The sequence below is a fragment of the Cherax quadricarinatus genome, chromosome 69, assembly GCF_038502225.1.
Source record: "Cherax quadricarinatus isolate ZL_2023a chromosome 69, ASM3850222v1, whole genome shotgun sequence".
Taxonomy (NCBI): Eukaryota; Metazoa; Arthropoda; class Malacostraca; order Decapoda; family Parastacidae; genus Cherax; species Cherax quadricarinatus.
The window spans coordinates 1,725,896-1,748,254 of record NC_091360.1 but is presented as its reverse complement, the minus strand read 5'-3'; the positions used below and the strand labels follow the sequence as shown (position 1 = coordinate 1,748,254).

General features: G+C 39.1%; 1 protein-coding gene across 1 annotated transcript in view; it reads left to right on the top strand.

Annotated features, from left to right (window-relative positions):
• LOC128701898 (titin-like) overlaps positions 1–22,359 on the top strand; it is a 298,565-nt gene that overhangs the window by 274,142 nt on the left and 2,064 nt on the right. The window contains exon 5 of the mRNA XM_070099809.1: positions 1–22,359. This exon is cut by the window's left edge and continues 15,863 nt beyond it. Within this exon, the coding sequence (XP_069955910.1) occupies positions 1–22,359 (22,359 nt within the window).

The following is a 22,359-nucleotide window of genomic DNA, read 5'->3' as shown; positions in this document are numbered from 1 at the left end:
TAGAAGTTATTCCTGAAGTAAAGAAAGAAGTTACACCAGAAAAAGAAGTTATTCCAGAAGTTAAAGAAGTAAAGAAAGAAGTTACACCAGAAAAAGAAGTTATTCCAGAAGTTAAAGAAGTAAAGAAAGAAGTTACACCAGAAAAAGAAGTTATTCCAGAAGTTAAAGAAGTAAAGAAAGAAGTTACACCAGAAAAAGAAGTTATTCCAGAAGTTAAAGAAGTAAAGAAAGAAGTTACACCAGAAAAAGAAGTAGAAGTTATTCCTGAAGTAAAGAAAGAAGTTACTCCAGAAAAAGAAGTTATTCCAGAAGTTAAAGAAGTAAAGAAAGAAGTTACACCAGAAAAAGAAGTTATTCCAGAAGTTAAAGAAGTAAAAAAAGAAGTTACACCAGAAAAAGAAGTAGAAGTTACTCCTGAAGTAAAGAAAGAAGTTACTCCAGAAAAAGAAGTTATTCCAGAAGTTAAAGAAGTAAAGAAAGAAGTTACACCAGAGAAAGAAGTTATTCCAGAAGTTAAAGAAATAAAGAAAGAAGTTACACCAGAAAAAGAAGTAGAAGTTATTCCTGAAGTAAAGAAGGAAGTTACACCAGAAAAAGAAGTAGAAGTTATTCCTGAAGTAAAGAAGGAAGTTACACCCGAAAAAGAAGTAGAAGTTATACCTGAAGTAAAGAAAGAAGTTACTCCAGTAAAAGAAGTAGAAGTTATTCCAGTAGTTAAAGAAGTAAAGAAGGAGGTTACACCAGAAAAAGAAGTAAAAGAAATTACACCAGATAAAGAAATTAAAGAAGTTAAACCAGAAAAGGAAGTAAAGAAACTCGAAGAGCTTCCTAAAGAAGTTAAAGAAATTACCGAGAAAGAAATTCCCGACGAAGACATCATTAAAGAAGTCCCACCATCAGAAGTGAAAAAAGAAGTGGAATTAAAGAAGGAGGAGATACGAGAGAAGGAAGAAATAGCTGAAGACATCAGTAAGACAATAATAACAGAAACAGAGACACTTTTGAAACGAACAGAAATAATAGAAGAAATTGTTGAAAGAATAAGATTAGGATGGACAAGGGAGGAAATAATTGAATACATTGAAATACAAGAAAAAAGAAGAGGAAAAATATTGGGCTGGACGAGAGAAGAAATTATTGAATATATTGAAGCACAAGAAAGGGAAATTGAAGAGAAACCTGAAGAAGAAATTCCAAAAGAAGAAAAGGAAATTTTTGAAAAGGAAATAAAGAAGGTAGAAGTTACACCCGAAGAAAAAGAAGTAAAGGAAGTTACACCCGAACTAAAAGAGGAAAAGGAACTTGTAGTGGAAATAAAAGAAGTCAAAGAGGAAGAAATTCTCAAAGTAAAAGAGCCTATTGAAAAAGAAGTCAAAGAAGTTGAAGTTCCCAAAGAAGAAAAAGAAGAAGTTGAAAAAGAAGTCAAAGAAGTGGAGGTGCCTAAAGAAGTAAAGGAATCAGCAGAAAAAGAAGTAAAAGAAGTTGAAGTTCTTAAAGAAGTCAAAGAACCAGTTGAAAAAGAAATTGAAGTACCTAAAGAGGAAAAAGAAGTTGAAGTTCCCAAAGAAGTTGAAGTTCCCAAAGAAGTTGAAGTTCCCAAAGAAGTTGAAATTCCCAAAGAAGAAAAGGAACCAGTTGAAAAGGAAGTCAAAGAAGTTGAAGTTCCCAAAGAAGTAAAGGAACAAGTTGAAAAAGAAGTTGAAGTTCCCAAAGAAGTTGAAATTCCCAAAGAAGAAAAGGAACCAGTTGAAAAGGAAGTCAAAGAAGTTGAAGTTCCCCAAAAAGTTGAAATTCCCAAAGAAGACAAAGAACCAGTTGAAAAGGAAGTCAAAGAAGTTGAAGTTCCCAAAGAAGTAAAAGAAGTTGAAGTTCCCAAAGAAGTAAAAGAAGTTGAAGTTCCCGAAAAAGTAAAAGAACCAGTTGAAAAGGAAGTCACAGAAGTTGAAGTTCTCAAAGAAGTAAAAGAAGTTGAAGTTCCCAAAGAAGTAAAAGAACAAGTTGAAAAAGAAGTCAAAGAAGTTGAAATCCCAAAAGAAATCAAAGAAGCTGAGCTTCCCAAAGAAGTTGAAATTCCTAAAGAAGAAAAGGAACCAGTTAAAAAGGTAGTCAAAGAAGTTGAAGTTCCCAAAGAAGTTGAAGTTCCCAAAGAAGTTGAAATTCCCAAAGAAGAAAAGATACCAGTTGAAAAGGAAGTCAAAGAAGTTGAAGTTCCCAAAGAAGTTGAAGTTCCCAAAGAAGTTGAAATTCCCAAAGAAGAAAAGATACCAGTTGAAAAGGAAGTCAAAGAAGTTGAAGTTCCCAAAGAAGTTGAAGTTCCCAAAGAAGTTGAAGTTCCCAAAGAAGTTGAAGTTCCCAAAGAAGTTGAAGTTCCCAAAGAAGTTGAAGTTCCCAAAGAAGTTGAAATTCCCAAAGAAGAAAAGGAACCAGTTGAAAAGAAGATCAAAGAAGTTGAAGTTCCCAAAGAAGTAAAAGAAGTTGAAGTTCCCAAAGAAGTAAAAGAAGTTGAAGTTCCCAAAGAAGTAAAAGAAGTTGAAGTTCCCAAAGTAGTAAAAGAACTAGTTGAAAAAGAAGTCAAAGAAGTTGAAATCCCAAAAGAAATCAAAGAAGCTGAGCTTCCCAAAGAAGTAAAGGAACCAGTTGAAAAGGAAGTCAAAGAAATTGAAGTTCCCAAAGAAGAAAAGGAACCAATTGAAAAGGAAGTCAAAGAAGTTGAAGTTCCGAAAGAAGTAAAAGAAGTCGAAGTTCCCAAAGAAGTTGAAATTCCCAAAGAAGAAAAGAAACCAGTTGAAAAGGAAGTCAAAGAAGTTGAAGTTCCCAAAGAAGTAAAAGAAGTCGAAGTTTCCAAAGAAGTTGAAATTCCCAAAGAAGAAAAGAAACCAGTTGAAAAGGAAGTCAAAGAAGTTGAAGTTCCCAAAGAAGAAAAGGAACCAGTTGAAAAGGAAGTCAAAAAACTTGAAGTTCCCAAAGAAGTAAAAGAAGTCGAAGTTCCCAAAGAAGTTGAAATTCCCAAAGAAGAAAAGAAACCAGTTGAAAAAGAAGTCAAAGAAGTTGAACTTCCCAAAGAAGAAAAGGAACCAGTTGAAAAGGAAGTCAAAAAAGTTGAAGTTCCCAAAGAAGTAAAAGAAGTTGAAGTTCCCAAAGAAATCGAAGTTCCCAAAGAAGTTGAAATTTCCAAAGAAGAAAAGGAACCAGTTGAAAAGGAAGTCAAAGAAGTTGAAGTTCCCAAAGAAGAAAAGAAACCAGTTGAAAAAGAAGTCAAAGAAGCTGAAGTTCCCAAAGAAGAAAAGAAACCAGTTGAAAAAGAAGTCAAAGAAGTTGAAGTTCCCAAAGAAGAAAGGAAACCAGTTGAAAAAGAAGTCAAAGAAGTTGAAGTTCCCAAAGAAGTAAAAGAAGCTGAAGTTCCCAAAGAAGTTGAAGTTCCCAAAGAAGTTGAAATTCCCAAAGAAGAAAAGAAACCAGTTGAAAAGGAAGTCAAAGAAGTTGAAGTTCCCAAAGAAGAAAAGGAAGTCAAAAAAGTTGAAGTTCCCAAAGAAGTAAAAGAAGTTGAAGTTCCCAAAGAAGTCGAAGTTCCCAAAGAAGTTGAAATTTCCAAAGAAGAAAAGAAACCAGTTGAAAAAGAAGTCAAAGAAGTTGAAGTTCCCAAAGAAGTAAAAGAAGCTGAAGTTCCCAAAGAAGTTGAAGTTCCCAAAGAAGTTGAAATTCCCAAAGAAGAAAAGAAACCAGTTGAAAAGGAAGTCAAAGAAGTTGAAGTTCCCAAAGAAGAAAAGGAAGTCAAAAAAGTTGAAGTTCCCAAAGAAGTAAAAGAAGTTGAAGTTCCCAAAGAAGTCGAAGTTCCCAAAGAAGTTGAAATTTCCAAAGAAGAAAAGAAACCAGTTGAAAAAGAAGTCAAAGAAGCTGAAGTTCCCAAAGAAGAAAAGAAACCAGTTGAAAAAGAAGTCAAAGAAGTTGAAGTTCCCAAAGAAGAAAAGAAACCAGTTGAAAAAGAAGTCAAAGAAGTTGAAGTTCCCAAAGAAGTAAAAGAAGTTGAAGTTCCCAAAGAAGTTGAAGTTCCCAAAGAAGTTGAAATTCCCAAAGAAGAAAAGAAACCAGTTGAAAAGGAAGTCAAAGAAGTTGAAGTTCCCAAAGAAGTAAAAGAAGTTGAAGTTCCCAAAGAAGTCGAAGTTCCCAAAGAAGTTGAAATTTCCAAAGAAGAAAAGAAACCAGTTGAAAAAGAAGTCAAAGAAGTTGAAGTTCCCAAAGAAGTAAAAGAAGCTGAAGTTCCCAAAGAAGTTGAAGTTCCCAAAGAAGAAAAGGAATCAGTTGAAAAGGAAGTCAAAGAAGTTGAAATTCCCAAAGAACTAAAAGAAGCTGAAGTTCCCAAAGAAGTAAAGGAAGTTGAAGTTCCAAAAGAAGTCGAAATTCCCAAAGTCAAAGAAGCTGAAGTTCTCAAAGAAGTAAAGGAACTTCTTGTGAAAGAAGTCAAAGAAACAGAAGTTCCCGAAGAAGTAAAGAAACTAGTTGAAAAAGAATCCAAAGAAGTAGAAGTTCTCAAAGAAGTTGAAGTTCCCAAAGAAGTAAAGGAACCAACTGAAAAAGAAGTCAAAGTAGTTCAAGTTCCCAAAGAAGTCAAAGAAGTTGAAATTCCCAAAGAAATCAAAGAAGTTGAAGTTCCCAAAGAAGTCAAAGAAGTTGAAATTCCCAAAGAAGCTGAAGTTCCCAAAGAAGTCAAAGAAGTTGAAATTCCCAAAGAAATCAAAGAAGATGAAGTTCCCAGAGAAGTCGAAGTTCCCAAAGAAGTAAAGGAACTAACTGAAAAAGAAGACAAAGAAATCGAAGTTCCCAAAGAAGTAAAGGAACCAGTTGCTACAGAATTAAAAGAAGTTGAAGTTCCCAAAGAAGTCAAAGAAGATGAAGTTCCCAAAGTAGTCGAAGTTCCCAAAGAAGTAGAGGAACCAGTTGCAAAAGAAGTTGAAGTTCCCAAAGAAGTAAAGAAACCAGTTGAAAAAGAAGTCAAAGAAATCGAAGTTGTAGAAGAAGTCAAAGAAGTTGAAGCTCCCAAAGAAGTCAAAGAAGTTGAAGTTCCCAAAGAAGTAAAGGAACCAGTTGAAAAAGAAGTCAAAGAAGTAGAAGTTCCCAAAGAAGTCAAGGAACCAGTTGAGAAAGAAGTCAAAGAAGTAGAAGTTCCCAAAGAAGTCAAGGAACCAGTTGAGAAAGAAGTCAAAAAAGTAGAAGTTCCCAAAGAAGTCAAAAAAGTTGAAGTTTCCAAAGAAGTAAAGGAACCAATTGAAAAAGAATTCAAAGAAGTCGAAGTTCCCAAAGAAGTTAAAGAAGTTGAAGTTCCCAAAGAAAGTAAAGAACCAGTGGAAAAAGAAGCCAAAGAAGTTGGAGTTCCTAAAGTAGTTGAAGTTCCTGAAGAAATTAAAGAAGTTAAAGTTTCCAAAGAAGTAAAGAAACCAGTTGAAAAAGAAGTTGAAGTTTCCAAAGAAGTCAAAGAAGTTGAAGTTCCAAAAGAAGTCAAAGAAGTTGAACTTGATAAAAAAGTAAAGGAACCAATTGAAAAAGAAGCCAAAGAAGTTGAAGTTCCCAAAGAAGTCAAAGAAGCTGAAGTTTCAAAAGAAGTCAAAGAAGTTGAAGTTCCCAAAGAAGTCAAAGAAGATGAAGTTCCTAAAGAAGTAAAGGAACCAGTTGAAAAAGAAGTCAAAGAAGTAGAAGTTCCCAAAGAAGTCAAAGAAATTGAAGTTCCCAAAGAAGTAAAGGTACCACTTGAAAAAGAAGTTAAAGAAGCTGAAGTTCCCAAAGAAATTAAAGAGGTTGAGGTTCCCAAAGAAGTCAAAGAAGATGAAGTTCCAAAAGAAGTAAAAGAAGTTGAACTTCCTGGAGAAGTAAAGGAACCAATTGTAAAAGAAGTCAAGGAAGTAGAAGTTCCCAAAGAAGTCAAGGAAGTAGAAGTTCCCAAAGAAGTAAAGGAACCAGTTGAAAAAGAAGTCAAAGAAGTTGAACTTACCAAAGAAGTCAAAGAAGCTGAAGTTTCTAAAGAAGTTGTAGTTCTCAAAGAAACCGAAGTTTCCAAAGAAATCAAAGAAATTGAAGTTCCAAAAGAAGTAAAGGAACCAGTTGTAAAAGAAATCAAAGAAGATGAAGTTCCTAAAGAAGTTGTACTTCCCAAAGAAGTTGACGTTCCCAAAGAAGTCAGAGAAGATGAAGTTCCCAAAGAAGTTGCAGTTCCCAAAGAAGCTGCAGTTCCCAAAGAAGCTGCAGTTCCCAAAGAAGTCAAAGAAACTGAAGTTCCCAAACAAGAAGAGGAACCAACTGAAAAAGAAGTCAAAGAAATAGAAGTTCCCAAACAAGTTCCGAAAGAAATCAAAGAAGCTGAAATTCCCAAAGAAGTAAAGGAACCAGTTGAAAAAGAAGTCAAAGAAGTGGAAGTTTCCAAAGAAGTAAAAGAAGTTGAAGTTCCCACAGAAGTAAAGGAAGTTCCAGTTCCAAAAGAAGTCGAAGTTACCAAAGTCGAAGAAGCTGAAGTTCTCAAAGAAGTCGAAGTTCCCAAAGAAGTAAAAGAAGATGAAGTTCCCAAAGAAGTAAAAGAAGTCGAAGTTCCCAAAGAAGTAAAGGAACCTGTTGGAAAAGAAGTCAAAGAAGTTGAAGTTCCTAAAGAAGTTGCCAAAGAAGTCAAAGAAGTTGAAGTTCCTAAAGAAGTTGCCAAAGAAGTCAAAGATGTTGAAGTTCCCAAAGAAGCTGAAGTTCCCAAAGAAGTAAAGGAACCAACTAAAGAAGAAGTCAAAGAAGTTGAAGTTCCCAAAGAAGTAAAGGAACCAACTAAAGAAGAAGTCAAAGAAGTTGAAGTTCTCAAAAAAGTAAAGGAACCAGTTGAAAAAGAAGTCAAAGAAATTGAAGTTCTCAAAGAAGAAAAGGAACCAGTTGAAAAAGAAGTCAAAGAAGTTGAACTCCCCAAAGAAGCAAAGGAACCAGTTCAAAAAGAAGTTGAAGTTCCCAAAGAAATAAAGGAGCCAGTTGAAAAAGAAATTGAAGTTCCTGAAGAAGTTAAAGAACCAGTTGAAAAAGAAGTGAAAGTCATAGAAGCTCCCAAAGAAGTTAAAGAAACAGTTGAAAAAGAAGTTGAAGTTCCCAAAGAACTAAAAGTGCTAGTTGAAAAAGAAGTCAAAGAAGATGAAGCAGTCAAAGAAATAAAGAAACCAGTTGAGAAAGAAGTCAAAGAAGTTGAAGTCACCAAAGAAGTCAAAGAAACTGTTGAAAAAGAAGTGAAAGAAGTTGAAGTTCATAAAGAAGTTAGAGAACCTATTGAAATATTGCCTAAATCACCAAAAGAGGAAGAATTAAAGGTAATTGTAACCGAGGAATTAATAGAAAAAGTGGAAATTGCTAAGGATGATAGTAAAACATTGATTGCTGAAACAGAGAAACTCATAAAGCGAACAGAAATTATTGAAGAAATTGAAGAAAGAATACGATTAGGTTGGACAATGGAGGAAATAATTGAATATATTGAAATTCAAGAAAGCAGAAGAGGAAAGATATTAGGATGGACCAGAGAAGAAATCATTGAATATATTGTAATAAAAGAAAGAGAATTTGCTGAAGAAGAAATCAAGAAAGCAGATGAGTTAAAGACAGAGGAAATGGGCAAAATTACCCGAGAAATCACCGAGAGAGTTCTTGAACCTGAGGTTCTCAAATACAAATTACCCACCAGAGAGAGAGAAACAGATGAACTGGAAGAGGAGACAGTAGAGGTCACTAAGACTCTGGTAACAGAAATTGAGACACTTGTCAAACGTACAGAAATTATTGAAGAAATTGAAGAAAGGATTCGACTAGGGTGGACAAGAGAGGAGATAATTGAATACATTGAAATTCAAGAAAGTAGAAGAGGAAGAATCCTGGGATGGACGAGAGAAGAAATTATTGAATACATTGTAACATACGAAAGGAAATTGAAAGAGGAAGAGAAAGTGAGAGAGGAAGAGGAGAAAGTGACCGAGAAAGAAGTAAAGGTACTAGAAGTTACACCAGAAGACAAAGAAGTAAAAGAAGTTACTCCAGAAGCAAAAGAAGTTACTCCAGAAGTAAAGGAAGTTACTCCAGAAGTAAAAGAAGTTACTCCAGAAGTAAAAGAAGTTACTCCAGAAGTAAAAGAAGTTACTCTAGAAGTAAAAGAAGTTACTCCAGAAGTAAAAGAAGTTACTCCAAAAGTAAAAGAAGTGAAGGCAGTTACACCAGAAGAAAAAGAAGTAAAGGAAGAAGTCACACCAGAAAAAGAAGATGAGAAAATGAGACCTACACCAGAAGAAAAAGAAGAACTGAAATTAAAGATTACGCCAGAAAAAGAAGTAAAGGAAGAAGTTACACCTGAGAAAGAAGTACCCAAAGAAGTTACACCAGAAAAAGTAGTGAAAGAAGTTACACCAGTAAAAGAAGAGGCCAAAGAAGTTACACCAGAAAAAGAAGTAGCCAAAGAAGTTACACCAGAAAAGGAAGTTGTGAAAGAAGTTACACCAGAAAAAGAAATAGTGAAAGAAGTAACACCTGAAAAAGAAGTTGTGAAAGAAGTAACACCTGAAAAAGAAGTTGTGAAAGAAGTAACACCTGAAAAAGAAGTAGCCAAAGAAGTTACACCAGAAAAAGAAGTTGTGAAAGAAGTTACACCAGAAAAAGAAGTAGCCAAAGAAGTTACACCAGAAAAAGAAGTAGCCAAAGAAGTTTCTCCAGAAAAAGAAGTTGTGAAAGAAGTTACACCAGAAAAAGAAGTAGCCAAAGAAGTTACACCAGAAAAAGAAGTAGCCAAAGAAGTTTCTCCAGAAAAAGAAGTTGTGAAAGAAGTTACACCAGAAAAAGAAGTAGCCAAAGAAGTTACACCAGAAAAAGAAGTAGCCAAAGAAGTTTCTCCAGAAAAAGAAGTTGTGAAAGAAGTTACACCAGAAAAAGAAGTAATCAAAGAAGTTGCACCAGAAAAAGAAGTTGTGAAAGAAGTTACACCAGAAAAAGAAGTTGTGAAAGAAGTTACACCAGAAAAAGAAGTTGTGAAAGAAGTTATACCAGAAAAAGAAGTTGTGAAAGAAATTACACAAGAAAAACAAGTTGTGAAAGAAGTTACACCAGAAAAAGAAGTTGCGAAAGAAGTTACACCAGAAAAAGAAGTTATGAAAGAAGTTACACCAGAAAAGGAAGTTGCGAAAGAAGTTACACCAGAAAAAGAAGTTGTGAAAGAAGTTTCCCCAGAAAAAGAAGTAGCCAAAGAAGTTACACCAGAAAAAGAAGTTGTGAAAGAAGTTACACCAGAAAAAGAAGTTGTGAAAGAAGTTTCCCCAGAAAAAGAAGTAGCCAAAGAAGTTACACCGGAAAAAGAAGTTGTGAAAGAAGTTACACCAGAAAAAGTTGTGAAAGAAGTTACACCAGAAAAAGTTGTGAAAGAAGTTACACCAGAAGAAGAAGTTGTGAAAGAAGTTACACCAGAAAAAGAAGTAGCCAAAGAAGTTTCCCCAGAAAAAGAAGTAGCCAAAGAAGTTACACCAGAAAAAGAAGTTGTGAAAGAAGTTTCCCCAGAAAAAGAAGTAGCCAAAGAAGTTTCCCCAGAAAAAGAAGTAGCCAAAGAAGTTACACCAGAAAAAGAAGTTGTGAAAGAAGTTTCCCCAGAAAAAGAAGTAGCCAAAGAAGTTACACCAGAAAAAGAAGTAGCCAAAGAAGTTACTCCAGAAAAAGAAGTTGTGAAAGAAATTACACCAAAAAAAGAAGTTGTGAAAGAAGTTACACCAGAAAAAGAAGTTGTGAAAGAAGTTACACCAGAAAAAGAAGTTATGAAAGAAGTTACACCAGAAAAAGAAGTTGTGAAAGAAGTTACACCAGAAAAGGAAGTTGTGAAAGAAGTAACACCTGAAAAAGTTGTGAAAGAAGTTACACCAGAAAAAGAAGTTGTGAAAGAAGTTTCCCCAGAAAAAGAAGTAGCCAAAGAAGTTTCCCCAGAAAAAGAAGTAACCAAAGAAGTTACACCAGAAAAAGAAGTTGTGAAAGAAGTTACACCAGAAAAAGAAGTTGTGAAAGAAGTTTCCCCAGAAAAAGAAGTAGCCAAAGAAGTTACACCAGAAAAAGATGTTGTGAAAGAAATTACACCAGAAAAAGAAGTTGTGAAAGAAGTTACACCAGAAAAAGAAGTTGTGAAAGAAGTTACACCAGAAAAAGTAGCCAAAGAAGTTACACCAGAAAAAGAAGTAGCCAAAGAAGTTACTCCAGAAAAAGAAGTAGCCAAAGAAGTTACTCCAGAAAAAGAAGTTGTGAAAGAAGTTACACCTGAAAAAGAAGTTGTAAAAGAAGTTACACCAGAAAAAGAAGTAGCTAAAGAAGTTACTCCAGAAAAAGAAGTTGTGAAAGAAGTTACACCTGAAAAAGAAGTTGTAAAAGAAGTTACACCAGAAAAAGAAGTAGCCAAAGAAGTTACTCCAGAAAAAGAAGTTGTGAAAGAAGTTACACCTGAAAAAGAAGTTGTAAAAGAAGTTACACCAGAAAAAGAAGTAGCCAAAGAAGTTACTCCAGAAAAAGAAGTTGTGAAAGAAGTTACACCTGAAAAAGAAGTTGTAAAAGAAGTTACACCAGAAAAAGAAGCAGTGAAAGAAGTCTCACCAGAAAAAGAAGCAGTGAAAGAAGTTTCACCTGAAGAAAAAGAAGTCAAGAAGGGTGTAACTGAGTTGATTGCTGTAACGAAGATGATTACAGAAATTTCCGAGGTATATAAAGAAGAGGCAGTGACCGAGGTACACAAAGAAGCAGTGACCGAGGTACACAAAGAAGAGGCAGTGACCGAAGCCTTAACTGTCGACGTAACAGGAGAGACAGTGGACACTATTCTCTCTTTATCACCCAAAAGTGACATCTCAGTTAGTGCCAAGAGTGATGTCAGCACCAGAGACATCGCCGAAGTTCCACGTGACATTACGAAAGAGATCGAGGAAGTGGTGGAAGTGGAAAGAAAGAAACTCGTGCTTCAGATTAGTACTGTAAGTGTTACAGACGTTCTTGACAAAGATGAGAAAGTTGTTGTATCCCCTAGTGACTTAAGTATTGGTAGTGAGGTTAGCATTACAGACAAAGAAGGCCTCGTAACTGCAGAAGCTGAACTAACTAAAGCTCCTGAATCTCCAAAGAGCGACATATGTGAGAGCGTGAAGAGCGGTGTGAGTGCTAGAAGCGACATCAGTGAGAGAAAACTAGAAGATAGATCCATAGAACTAGAAGATATTTCTAAGGCATCAGAAGCCGCCCCTGTCTCCCCTAAGAGTGATATTTCAGTCAGTGCCAAGACTGATGTTAGTCAGGCGTCTGAGATAAGTGAGAGGAGAGTAGAAGCCACAAAAGAAATACCTCTTAAGGTCGATATTATCCAAGATTTACCTGTTAGTTTTATAACAGAGGATATTACCGTTAAGGATATTACAGAGGTTACCAAAGAAGTGAAAACAGAGAAGAAATCAGAGGAAGAAGTTTCTCTGTCACCCAAGAGTGACATCTCCGTCAGTGTAAAGAGTGATGTCAGTTCAAAGGAAGCAAAGGAAGATATATCAAAGAAATCGATAGAAGAAGCACCAGTTTCTCCAAAGAGTGACATCTCTGTGAGTGCAAAGAGTGATGTCAGTTCTAAGGAAGTAAAGGAGGACATTCTAACAATTGATGTCACTAAAAAATCTATTGAAGAAGCTCCTATTTCTCCTACGAGTGACATCTCTGTGAGTGCAAAGAGTGATGTTAGCTCAAAGGAAGCAAAGGAAGATATATCAAAGAAATCCACAGAAGAAGCCCCACTTTCTCCAAAGAGTGACATCTCCGTCAGTGCAAGGAGTGACATCTCTGTGAGTGCAAAGAGTGAAGTCAGTGCAAAGGATACTAAAGAGGATATGCTAAAAATTGACATCACTAAAGAACCCAAAGAAGAAATTCCACTTTCTCCAAAGAGTGACATCTCTGTGAGTGCAAAGAGTGACATCAGCTCAAAGAGTGCTAAAGAATCTGTTAGCAAAGTCGAAGAAGTGCCTTTATCACCTAAGAGTGACATTTCTGTTAGCATAAAGAGCGATGTCAGCTCAAAGAAGGAAGAACTTAAAGTAGATGTCAGTAAGAAAGAGCCAGAAGAAGTGCCTGAATCTCCCAAGAGTGACTTAGCTCCAAGTATTAAGAGTGAACCAAGTTCAAAGAAATCTGTCGATGAAGCTCCCTTGTCTCCTAAGAGTGACATCTCTGTCAGTGCAAAGAGTGACGTCTCTGTCAGTGCAAAGAGTGATGTCAGTTCTAAAGAAGTTAAAGAGGACATCCTAACAATTGACATCACTAAAAAACCTACTGAAGAGGCACCAGCTTCTCCTAAGAGTGACATCTCTGTGAGTGCAAAGAGTGACATCTCTGTCAGTGCAAAGAGTGAAGTCAGTTCAAAGGAGGCCAAAGAAGGCATTCTTGAAGCTGATGTCACTAAAAAACCATCTGTAGAAGAACCAGTTTCACCTAAGAGTGACATCTCTGTTAGTGCCAAGAGCGACGTCAGTTCAAAGGAGGCTAAAGAAGGCTTGCTGATAATTGATGTTACAGAAAAACCAACCGAAGAAGCACCAGTTTCTCCGATCAGTGACATCTCGATCAGTGCAAAGAGTGACATCTCCGTCAGTGCGAAGAGTGATGTTAGTTCAAAGGAAGCAAAGAAATCAGCAGAAGAGGCTCCACTTTCCCCTAAAAGTGACATCTCTGTTAGTGCCAAGAGCGATGTCAGCTCTAAGGAGGCCAAAGAAGGTTTACTAATAATTGATGTCACAGAAAAACCAACTGAAGAAGCCACACTTTCTCCTAAGAGTGACATCTCTGTGAGTGCAAAGAGTGATATCAGCTCTAAGGAAGTAAAGGAAGACATCATAACAATTGATGTAACTAAAAAATCTCTTGAAGAAGCTCCAGTTTCTCCAAAGAGTGACATCTCTGTAAGTGCAAAGAGTGACATCTCTGTCAGTGCAAAGAGTGATGTCAGCTCAAAAGAAGCAAAGGAAGATATATCAAAGAAATCCACAGAAGAAGCCCCACTTTCTCCAAAGAGTGACATCTCCATCAGTGCAAAGAGTGACATCTCTGTGAGTGCAAAGAGTGAAGTCAGTGCAAAGGATACTAAAGAGGATATGCTAAAAATTGACATCACTAAAGAACCCAAAGAAGAAATTCCACTTTCTCCAAAGAGTGACATCTCTGTGAGTGCGAAGAGTGACATCAGCTCAAAGAGTGCTAAAGAATCTGTCAGCAAAGTCGAAGAAGTGCCTTTATCACCTAAGAGTGACATTTCTGTTAGCATAAAGAGCGATGTCAGCTCAAAGAAGGAAGAACTTAAAGTAGATGTCAGTAAGAAAGAGCCAGAAGAAGTGCCTGAATCTCCCAAGAGTGACTTAGCTCCAAGTATTAAGAGTGAACCAAGTTCAAAGAAATCTGTCGATGAAGCTCCCTTGTCTCCTAAGAGTGACATCTCTGTCAGTGCAAAGAGTGATGTCTCTGTCAGTGCAAAGAGTGAAGTCAGTTCAAAGGAAGCAAAGGAAGATATATCAAAGAAATCGATAGAAGAGGCCCCAATTTCTCCTACGAGTGACGTCTCTGTGAGTGCAAAGAGTGATGTCAGTTCTAAAGAAGCTAAGGAGGACATCCTAACAATTGACATCACTAAAGTACCTACTGAAGAAGCACCAGTTTCTCCTAAGAGTGACATCTCTGTGAGTGCAAAGAGTGATGTTAGTTCAAAGGAAGCAAAGAAATCAGAAGAAGCCCCACTTTCTCCAAGGAGTGACATCTCTGTGAGTGCAAAGAGTGATGTCAGTTCTAAGGAAGCAAAGGAAGATCTATCAAAGAAATCGATGGAAGAGGCCCCAGTTTCTCCTAGGAGTGACATCTCTGTGAGTGTAAAGAGTGATGTCAGTTCTAAGGAAGCGAAGAAATCAGAAGAAGCCCCACTTTCTCCAAGGAGTGACATCTCTGTGAGTGCAAAGAGTGATGTCAGTTCTAAGGAAGCAAAGGAAGATCTGTCAAAGAAATCGATGGAAGAGGCCCCAGTTTCTCCTAGGAGTGACATCTCTGTGAGTGCAAAGAGTGATGTCAGTTCTAAGGAAGCGAAGAAATCAGAAGAAGCCCCACTTTCTCCAAGGAGTGACATCTCTGTGAGCGCAAAGAGTGATGTCAGTTCTAAGGAAGCAAAGGAAGATCTATCAAAGAAATCGATGGAAGAGGCCCCAGTTTCTCCTAGGAGTGACATCTCTGTGAGTGCAAAGAGTGATGTCAGTTCTAAAGAAGCGAAGAAATCAGAAGAAGCCCCACTTTCTCCAAGGAGTGACATCTCTGTGAGTGCAAAGAGTGATGTCAGTTCAAAGGAAATCAAGGATCAAATTCCTGTACTGGAGAAGCCACTGGAACGCATGGTATCTCCAGGTAGTTATGTCTCCGTCAGTATGAGAAGTCACATTGTTCGTGCAGATTTCATGGAAACTTTAACTATTGATGTCCCAAAAGAACCTGTTGAAGCAGTGAGCCTCTCTCCAAAGAGTGATGTTTCCACTAGTATAAGTGATATCAGCTCTAAGGAACCTCAAGAGGGTATCTTGAAGATTGATGTATCTAAGAAAACACTGGAAGAAGTCCCTGTCTCTCCCAAGAGTGATGTCTCTGTTAGCATTAAGAGTGACATTAGCTCGAAGAGTAAAGCCGAAGAGGCCCTTGTTTCTCCACGAAGTGATGTTTCTATCAGCGTGAAGAGTGATGTGAGTTCAGTAAGCATTAAGAAGGAAGAACTTGCAATAGACATTACCAAGGAAAAAGTACCAAAATCTCCAGAGAGTGACGTTGCATCTAGTGTCAAGAGTGAGCCTAGCTCGAAGGATGTCTCTAAGAAATTACCCGAGGAAGCTCCTACATCTCCTAAGAGCGATATTTCTGTTAGTGAGAAGAGTGAAATTAGCAGAAAGAGTGATATAAGCCGGAAGAGTGATGTAAGTGCAAAGAGTGATGTCGCTCCCAAAGTAGATATTACTTCAGAAAAAGAAGAAGAGCCAAGAACCTACCCAGAATCAAGAGTTGTGGAAGAGCCTGTTTACAGAATCCTAAAGGAAGAACGAGCTGAGCTTGTTACGGTCTCTCCCGACACAACTCCTGGCTCAACACCTCTCTCACCTACTGCTCGTGAGATAGGCTTAGCTGGAATCTCTCTTGTGTCAACACTACAGAAAGATCAACTGGATCTCATGACATCCTCTATTTATGAGGAATCTACGTCCACTCTTAAATCAGCACCTGAGGATATGCCTGATGTCAGCCAGTCCAAGGAGCTTGAACCTGAAAGAGATATGATGACTACGTCTGTGCACAGAGAATATGATGCAATGACGACTTCCATTTATGAACCAAGCCAAGATATTATGATGTCTTCCATGTACGGAGATGATTTTGCTTTGCACGAAGAGCACATTACAACCTCCGAGGAGGAATCAACTACTGTGGCCTTTACTAGAGTTAAGAAAACCGAAGATATTATGTCAACTTCTGTGTATGGCAGCCTTGATGATCGGGAATATGATGAAAGCATTTTGAAGTCTGTTGATGATATGACATCTCCTCGCAGTGTTACATTTGGAAAGACCCTTGAGGTGGCTGTTGACGATAGTGAACCACCGCGAGTGTCAGAACCAGATATCGAGAGCTATCCTCCAATTTCCCCCCGAAGTGATCTCTCCTCTGGAGTGTATCACATGACTTCCATTTCTCCTCGTAGCGATGGGTATGAAGCTGAGTTAAGTGGTCAGTTTGAGGAACGTGATGATGACCAGGCGCCATCGTCTCCCCGTTCAGACATCTCGTCGATATCAGATATCGTTCGCAGGGAACAGAAACAGTCCATAATGGACAAGATAGTGAAGGAGACGACAATGATTCATCGAGAAGTCCTAGACAGTGGTCGCTCTGTTTCACCCAAGAGTGACACCACTGTGAGTGACGTTGCAGCGAAGGATGGCCTCGATTCTCTTGAGTCCTTCAAGCTACAACCAGTCTTAGGCATTGACAAAGAAGCTGACGAAGGAAAGCCACTTTCTCCACGAAGTGACATCTCTGGAAAAGATTCTGCCTTTGATGAGAGAGACAAACTCTCTAGCCTTGAAAGTCAAATACTGTCTTCTCTACCAAGTGAAACCAAAGTAACCGAATTTGAAGTATCTAAATATTCAGCTGTATCTGAGGAAATCCGCAAGTCAGAAATTAGTGAAATTGTTCATGAAAAATCCTCCGTAACAGAAACGAGATTGTTGAAAGAAATATCAACCGAAGACAAAACTATAAAAGTGTCTGAAACTGTTAGTGAAAGCACAAAGGGTGACAGCACTACGGTGATGTCAGGATTATTGACTAGTGTAGTTAGTACATTTGATAGCACAAAAACCATCATTGACGTATCAAAAGATTTGTACCGAAGCACAAAGACAGAAACCACTGACGAAACCATTACTAAAGCACCTAAGGAGCCCTCAAAACCGACAGCTGAAATAACGCCAGAGGAAGAGAGCTCCCTAAGCTTTAGGAAGGAACAAATTACACACACTGAAACCCAGGACGCAATAATGATTTCTCCAAAGAGCGATATTTCGGCAAGCTCGAAAAGTGATGTGACTTCTATTGATGCTAAAGAATTACCAAAGGATCCATCATTGCGAGAAGAAGAACCAAAGCCAGCAACAGAATCGTCGGAAAGTGAAATGTCAGAAGAGATTTTCAAGGAAGAATTACGGGAAACGACAAAACTTCTTACAGAGACTATTGGAGTGAAAGATGTAGTTGAGGGAATCAAGACGGCTGTGACAACACATGAGGAATCAACTATTATAAAGACTTCTTTCCAAGATTTCAAAGAAACTGCATCTCCACCTCCCTCACCTGAAAAGTCCTCCATTAAAACCGACCTTTCACCTTCCTCTACCGTTTCATCGCTCCACGAAAGTGGAATTGAAGCTGCGAAGGAAGAGAGCGTAAGTGCAGAGCCTGTTGAGCCTTCACCCGTGACAGAAAAAGATTCACTCAAGCATATTCATACCTCATCTGTATATGATTCATCATTAACCACATCTAGCATTACCACTACATCTGTCACAGAGAAGATATCTTCGACAGTGAAACCTGTACTAGTCTCTCCTGACGAAGTCAAAATGCCTGATGTTCCCAAAGTCAAGCCAGGTGATATTGATGAAGGGAAACCATCAGATGATCAGACATCTCCACATCCACCCTCCTCTTCCTCCTCCTCCTCCTATGGTGTTGAGGGTATTGTGAAAGAGGTTAAGGAGACCAAGGACGTAATACAAGCTACCTCAGTCATCATTGCTGAGAAGCTTGCTGCTGAAGTGGGGGAACTTACTTCAAGCAAGACACAAACTACAACCTCCGAGCATGTGTCCACCGAAGAGTACAAGTCTGTCACTGCCATTACTGATAAGTCTAGTTCTGTTAAGAAATCTATAGTAGAATCTACACAGGAAACCCACATTATGGATAGCGAGGAAGTTAGTACAATTGACACATACCAAGAACCTACAACTGTTACTAGGACTATTATTAGACGAGTCATCATTGATGGGGAACCTGATGAACAGGTTGAGACGTTCGAAGAGCCTTCTGATTCTCAGATAATTACTAAAAGAATTGTTAAGCGAACTGTAGTCAGCGGTGGTGAGCCAACTGAAACAGTTGAAACATATGAAGAACCAGTTGAAGGAGAAACTGTTACAAGAACTATTGTAAGGAAAGTGACTGTTGAAGGTGAACCAGTAGAAACCGTTGAAAGATTCGAGGAACCTTCAACAGAAGGAACAATTACAAAGAGAACTATTATTAGAAGAGTGATTGTTGATGGAGAACCAACAGAAACTGTGGAAACTATTGAAGAACCTTCTGTTTCTCCAACTGTTACTAGGAGAACTATTAGGCGAACCATCGTCAGTGGTGAACCAACAGAGACTGTTGAATCGTACGAAGAACCTCTTGAAAGAGAAACTGTTAAGAGAACCATAATAAGGCGAGTCATTGTCGATGGAGTACCAACAGAGACTGTAGAAACAGTTGAAGAACCCGAGTCTCCAACTGTTGCTACAAGAACTGTTAGGCGAACCGTCGTCAGCGGCGAACCAACAGAGACTGTTGAATCATACGAAGAACCTCTTGAAAGAGAAACTGTTAAGAGAACCATAATAAGGCGAGTCATTGTCGATGGAGTACCAACAGAGACTGTAGAAACAGTTGAAGAACCCGAGTCTCCAACTGTTGCTACAAGAACTGTTAGGCGAACCGTCGTCAGCGGCGAACCAACAGAGACTGTTGAATCATACGAAGAACCTCTTGAAAGAGAAACTGTTAAGAGAACCATAATAAGGCGAGTTATTGTCGATGGAGTACCAACAGAGACTGTAGAAACAGTTGAAGAACCCGAGTCTCCAACTGTTACTACAAGAACTGTTAGGCGAACCATCGTCAGTGGCGAACCATTAACTGAAGAAACTGAATCATTCGAAGAACCACTGGAAAGGGAAACTGTTAAGAGAACCATAATAAGGCGAGTCATTGTCGATGGAGTTCCAACAGAGACTGTAGAGACAGTTGAAGAACCCGAGTCTCCAACTGTTACTACAAGAACTGTTAGGCGAACCGTCGTCAGCGGCGAACCAACAGAGACTGTTGAATCATACGAAGAACCTCTTGAAAGAGAAACTGTTAAGAGAACCATAATAAGGCGAGTCATTGTCGATGGAGTACCAATGGAGACTGTAGAAACGGATGAAGAACCCGAGTCTCCAACTGTTACTACAAGAACTGTTAGGCGAACCATCGTCAGTGGCGAACCAACAGAGACTGATGAATCATTCGACGAACCCGTAGAAGGGGAAACTATTAAGAGAACTATCCTTAGGCGAGTTATTGTCGATGGAGTACCAATGGAGACTGTAGAAACAGATGAGGAACCTGAGTCTCCGACTGTTACTACAAGAACTGTTAGACGAACCATCGTCAGTGGCGAACCAGGTGAAGCACTTGAATCATACGAAGAACCCTTGGAAGGGGAAACTATTAGAAGAACTATTATTAGGCGTGTCATTATTGATGGGGTTCCAACAGAGACTGTGGAAACGGTAGAAGAACCTGTTTCCCCATCTGTTACTACAAAAACTGTTAGGCGAACCATCGTTAGTGAAGAACCAAGTGAGACAGTTGAAACATACGGAGAAACTTCAGAGGAGGAAACTGTTACAAGAACTATTGTAAGGAAAGTGACTGTTGAAGGTGAACCAGGAAAAACTGTTGAAAGCTTCGAGGAACCTTCAACAGAAGGAACAGTTACAAAGAGAACTGTTATTAGAAGAGTGATTGTTGATGGAGAACCAACAGAAACTGTAGAAACTATTGAGGAACCTTCTGTTTCTCCAACTGTTACTACGAGAACCGTTAAGCGAACCATCGTCAGCGGTGAACCAACAGAGACTGTTGAATCATATGAAGAACCTCTTGAAAGGGAAACTGTTAAGAGAACCATTATTAGGCGAGTCATTGTCGACGGAGTACCAACAGAGACTGTAGAAACAGTTGAAGAACCTGGTTCTCCATCTGTTACTACAAGAACTGTTAGGCGAACCATCGTCAGTGGCGAACCAACAGAGACTGTTGAATCATACGAAGGAGCCATGGAAGGTGAAACTATCACAAAAACAATAATCAGGAAAACAACACTTGAAGGTGAACCAAGAGAAATAAGTGAAAGTCTTGACGAACCGACTGACGAGACCATTACAAAGAGAACGATTGTTAGAAGAACTATTGTTGATGGTGAGTCCAAGGAAAGTGTTGAGTCAGTGGAAGAACCTGTAGAGTATGTAACTACGAAAACAGTTAAGCATTCGCTTGTCAGTGGTATTGAACCAACAGAGAAAGTTGAAACCTATGAGGATCCTACCACAGGTGAAACTGTGACAAGAACCATAATTAGAAGGACCATTATTGAAGGTGAACCAAGAGAAACAGAAGAGACGACTAAAGAGCCTTCTGACTCTCATACTTATACAACAAGAACTGTCAAGCGTATCATCGTGAGTGGTGGTGAACCAACACAGCCAGATGAGTCTTTGGAAGAGAAACCTTCAGGTGAGACACTTACCAGGAGAACAATTATCCGAAGAACCATTGTCGATGGAGAACCAACAGAGACTGTAGAAACTGTGGAAGAACCTTCCGAGACACCATCTTATACTACTAGAACTGTTAGGCGAACCATCATCAGTGGAGGTGAACCAACAGAAACAGTTGAGACTTACGAGGAGCCTTCAGCAGAAGAAACTGTCACAAGAACAACGGTGAGAAGAGTAATAGCTGAGGGTGAACCAAAAGAAACCTTTGAAAGTGAAGAAGCATCCGAGTCAGAAACTGTAACTAGCACAACTACTGTCAAACGATCCATTGTCAGCGGTGGCGAGCGAAGAGAGACGTTTGAAACACAAGAGGGTCCCTTAGACAGTGAATTCGTTACAAGAACAATTGTCAGGAGGACAATTGTTGATGGTAAACCCACAGAGACAGTCGAGACCATTAGGGAGCCTGCTGACACTGAAGGCATGACTACAACCACAACAACAACAGTAAAGCGTACTGTCATCGGCAGCGGTGATAAAATGGAGGTGACAAAACTAGGCGAGGAATCATCAGATGATTCTGTAACTACAAGAACCACTATAAAACGAACCTTTATTAGTGGTGGTGAACCCACTGAAACCGTTGAGACACATGGAGCTCCTGTTGATGACGGCTCTGTAACAACTAGCACCAGAATAACAAAGTATGTCACAAGTGAAGGCAAGGCCAAGGAGGCATATGAAGTGTCCTCAGAAGGCACATCACTGAAATCTGTTTCAAGTAGTGCTGTTGAATCCTCTGAGAGGTATCTCATAAAATCTGAAGACTCAAAATCTTCCACGTTCTCATCGACCAAAAAGAAAGTTAGCTCGGAAGAAACAGAGAAATCTACTTTCTCGAAATCCACGGCAGAAATGGTTCAAGAAGATATCAGAAGTTCTAGGGAATCTGTCTCGACAGTTGATGAGCCTATAACTCATGAGGGTCATCGACTTGGAGCTGTCAGGAAGTCATCAACTAGCAGTACTGAAGGCACACCTGGAAGCCCCAGAACGGGTCGAGTTGTAGTAAGAAAGGTTACGACGGTAATTACCAAGTATTATGACGATGGCGAGGAAGTGGAGATGGAAGAACTACCAGGGGAAGAAGTGGTTGAAGTACTTGGTGATCAAATGGTTTCTGAAGATATTCTGCGAAAGATATCAGGATCAGCTTCACAGTCTCCAATCAGCGGCAGGAAGTTCTCAGGCCATAGTATTCCAGGAACTTCAATGGCCTATACAACAACACATTCACTGTGTGGACCCTGGACAAGTGACGAATCGTTGAGTGGCGAGCCAACAGTTGTAACTCGTACCACTCGCACTACAAGAGGCGATAGTGATACAGATGGCTCTGAGGAAATTGTAACTAGCACAGTTACTAGAGTAACACGCCGGTTGATGAGTGATGATGCCTCTGACAAAGACGACAGACCTCGCTCAGCCAGTAGCGACACAAGTGGTCAAGATCCATTCCCACCACCTCAGAAAGGACTCTCTGATGTAAAAGAAGATGTTCCAGTCACAGTTGCCAGTGCTGGAATTCCATCATTTAGTACGCAGTTTGGTGCTACTGGAATGCAGTACCAGGAAGAATACGATGACGAACCTGTGTATGAGTACCATCCACCTGCTGGTGCACAGCAGCTTGAGCAGTTTATGTATGCCGACCAAGAAGGTGACTTTGACAATGGAAATCTTCCATCACGAGCGAGGGAACCATCAGCCTCTGAAGCAGAAGATAAATTAAACAGGAACCAGACCTGGAAAACGTCTATGGCAACCTCAAAGAGCTCAACATCCACCACAGTGACTACCACCACCACTTCAACAGCTAAGGATGCCAAAGATACTTTACAACAATGGGGTAAACCACTTGGGCTCCCATCTCCTGTGCCACTCCCTACTCCTCTTCCACCTTCTGACAGTCCCAAGCCTCCAAGCCCTCGTAAAGAACGAAGGACAAGCAGAAGATCCAAGAGGCTAGGACCACCAATCTACCTTGACCTAGCATATGTGCCTCATGCAGCCAACCCCAACTACACCAACGCAGACTTTTTCAGGAAAGTGCGAGCGAGATACTACGTCTTCTCTGGCATCGACCCTGGCAGGGAGGTGCTCGACGCGCTTCTTGAAGCAAAGATAGAATGGGAAGATAAAGATATGG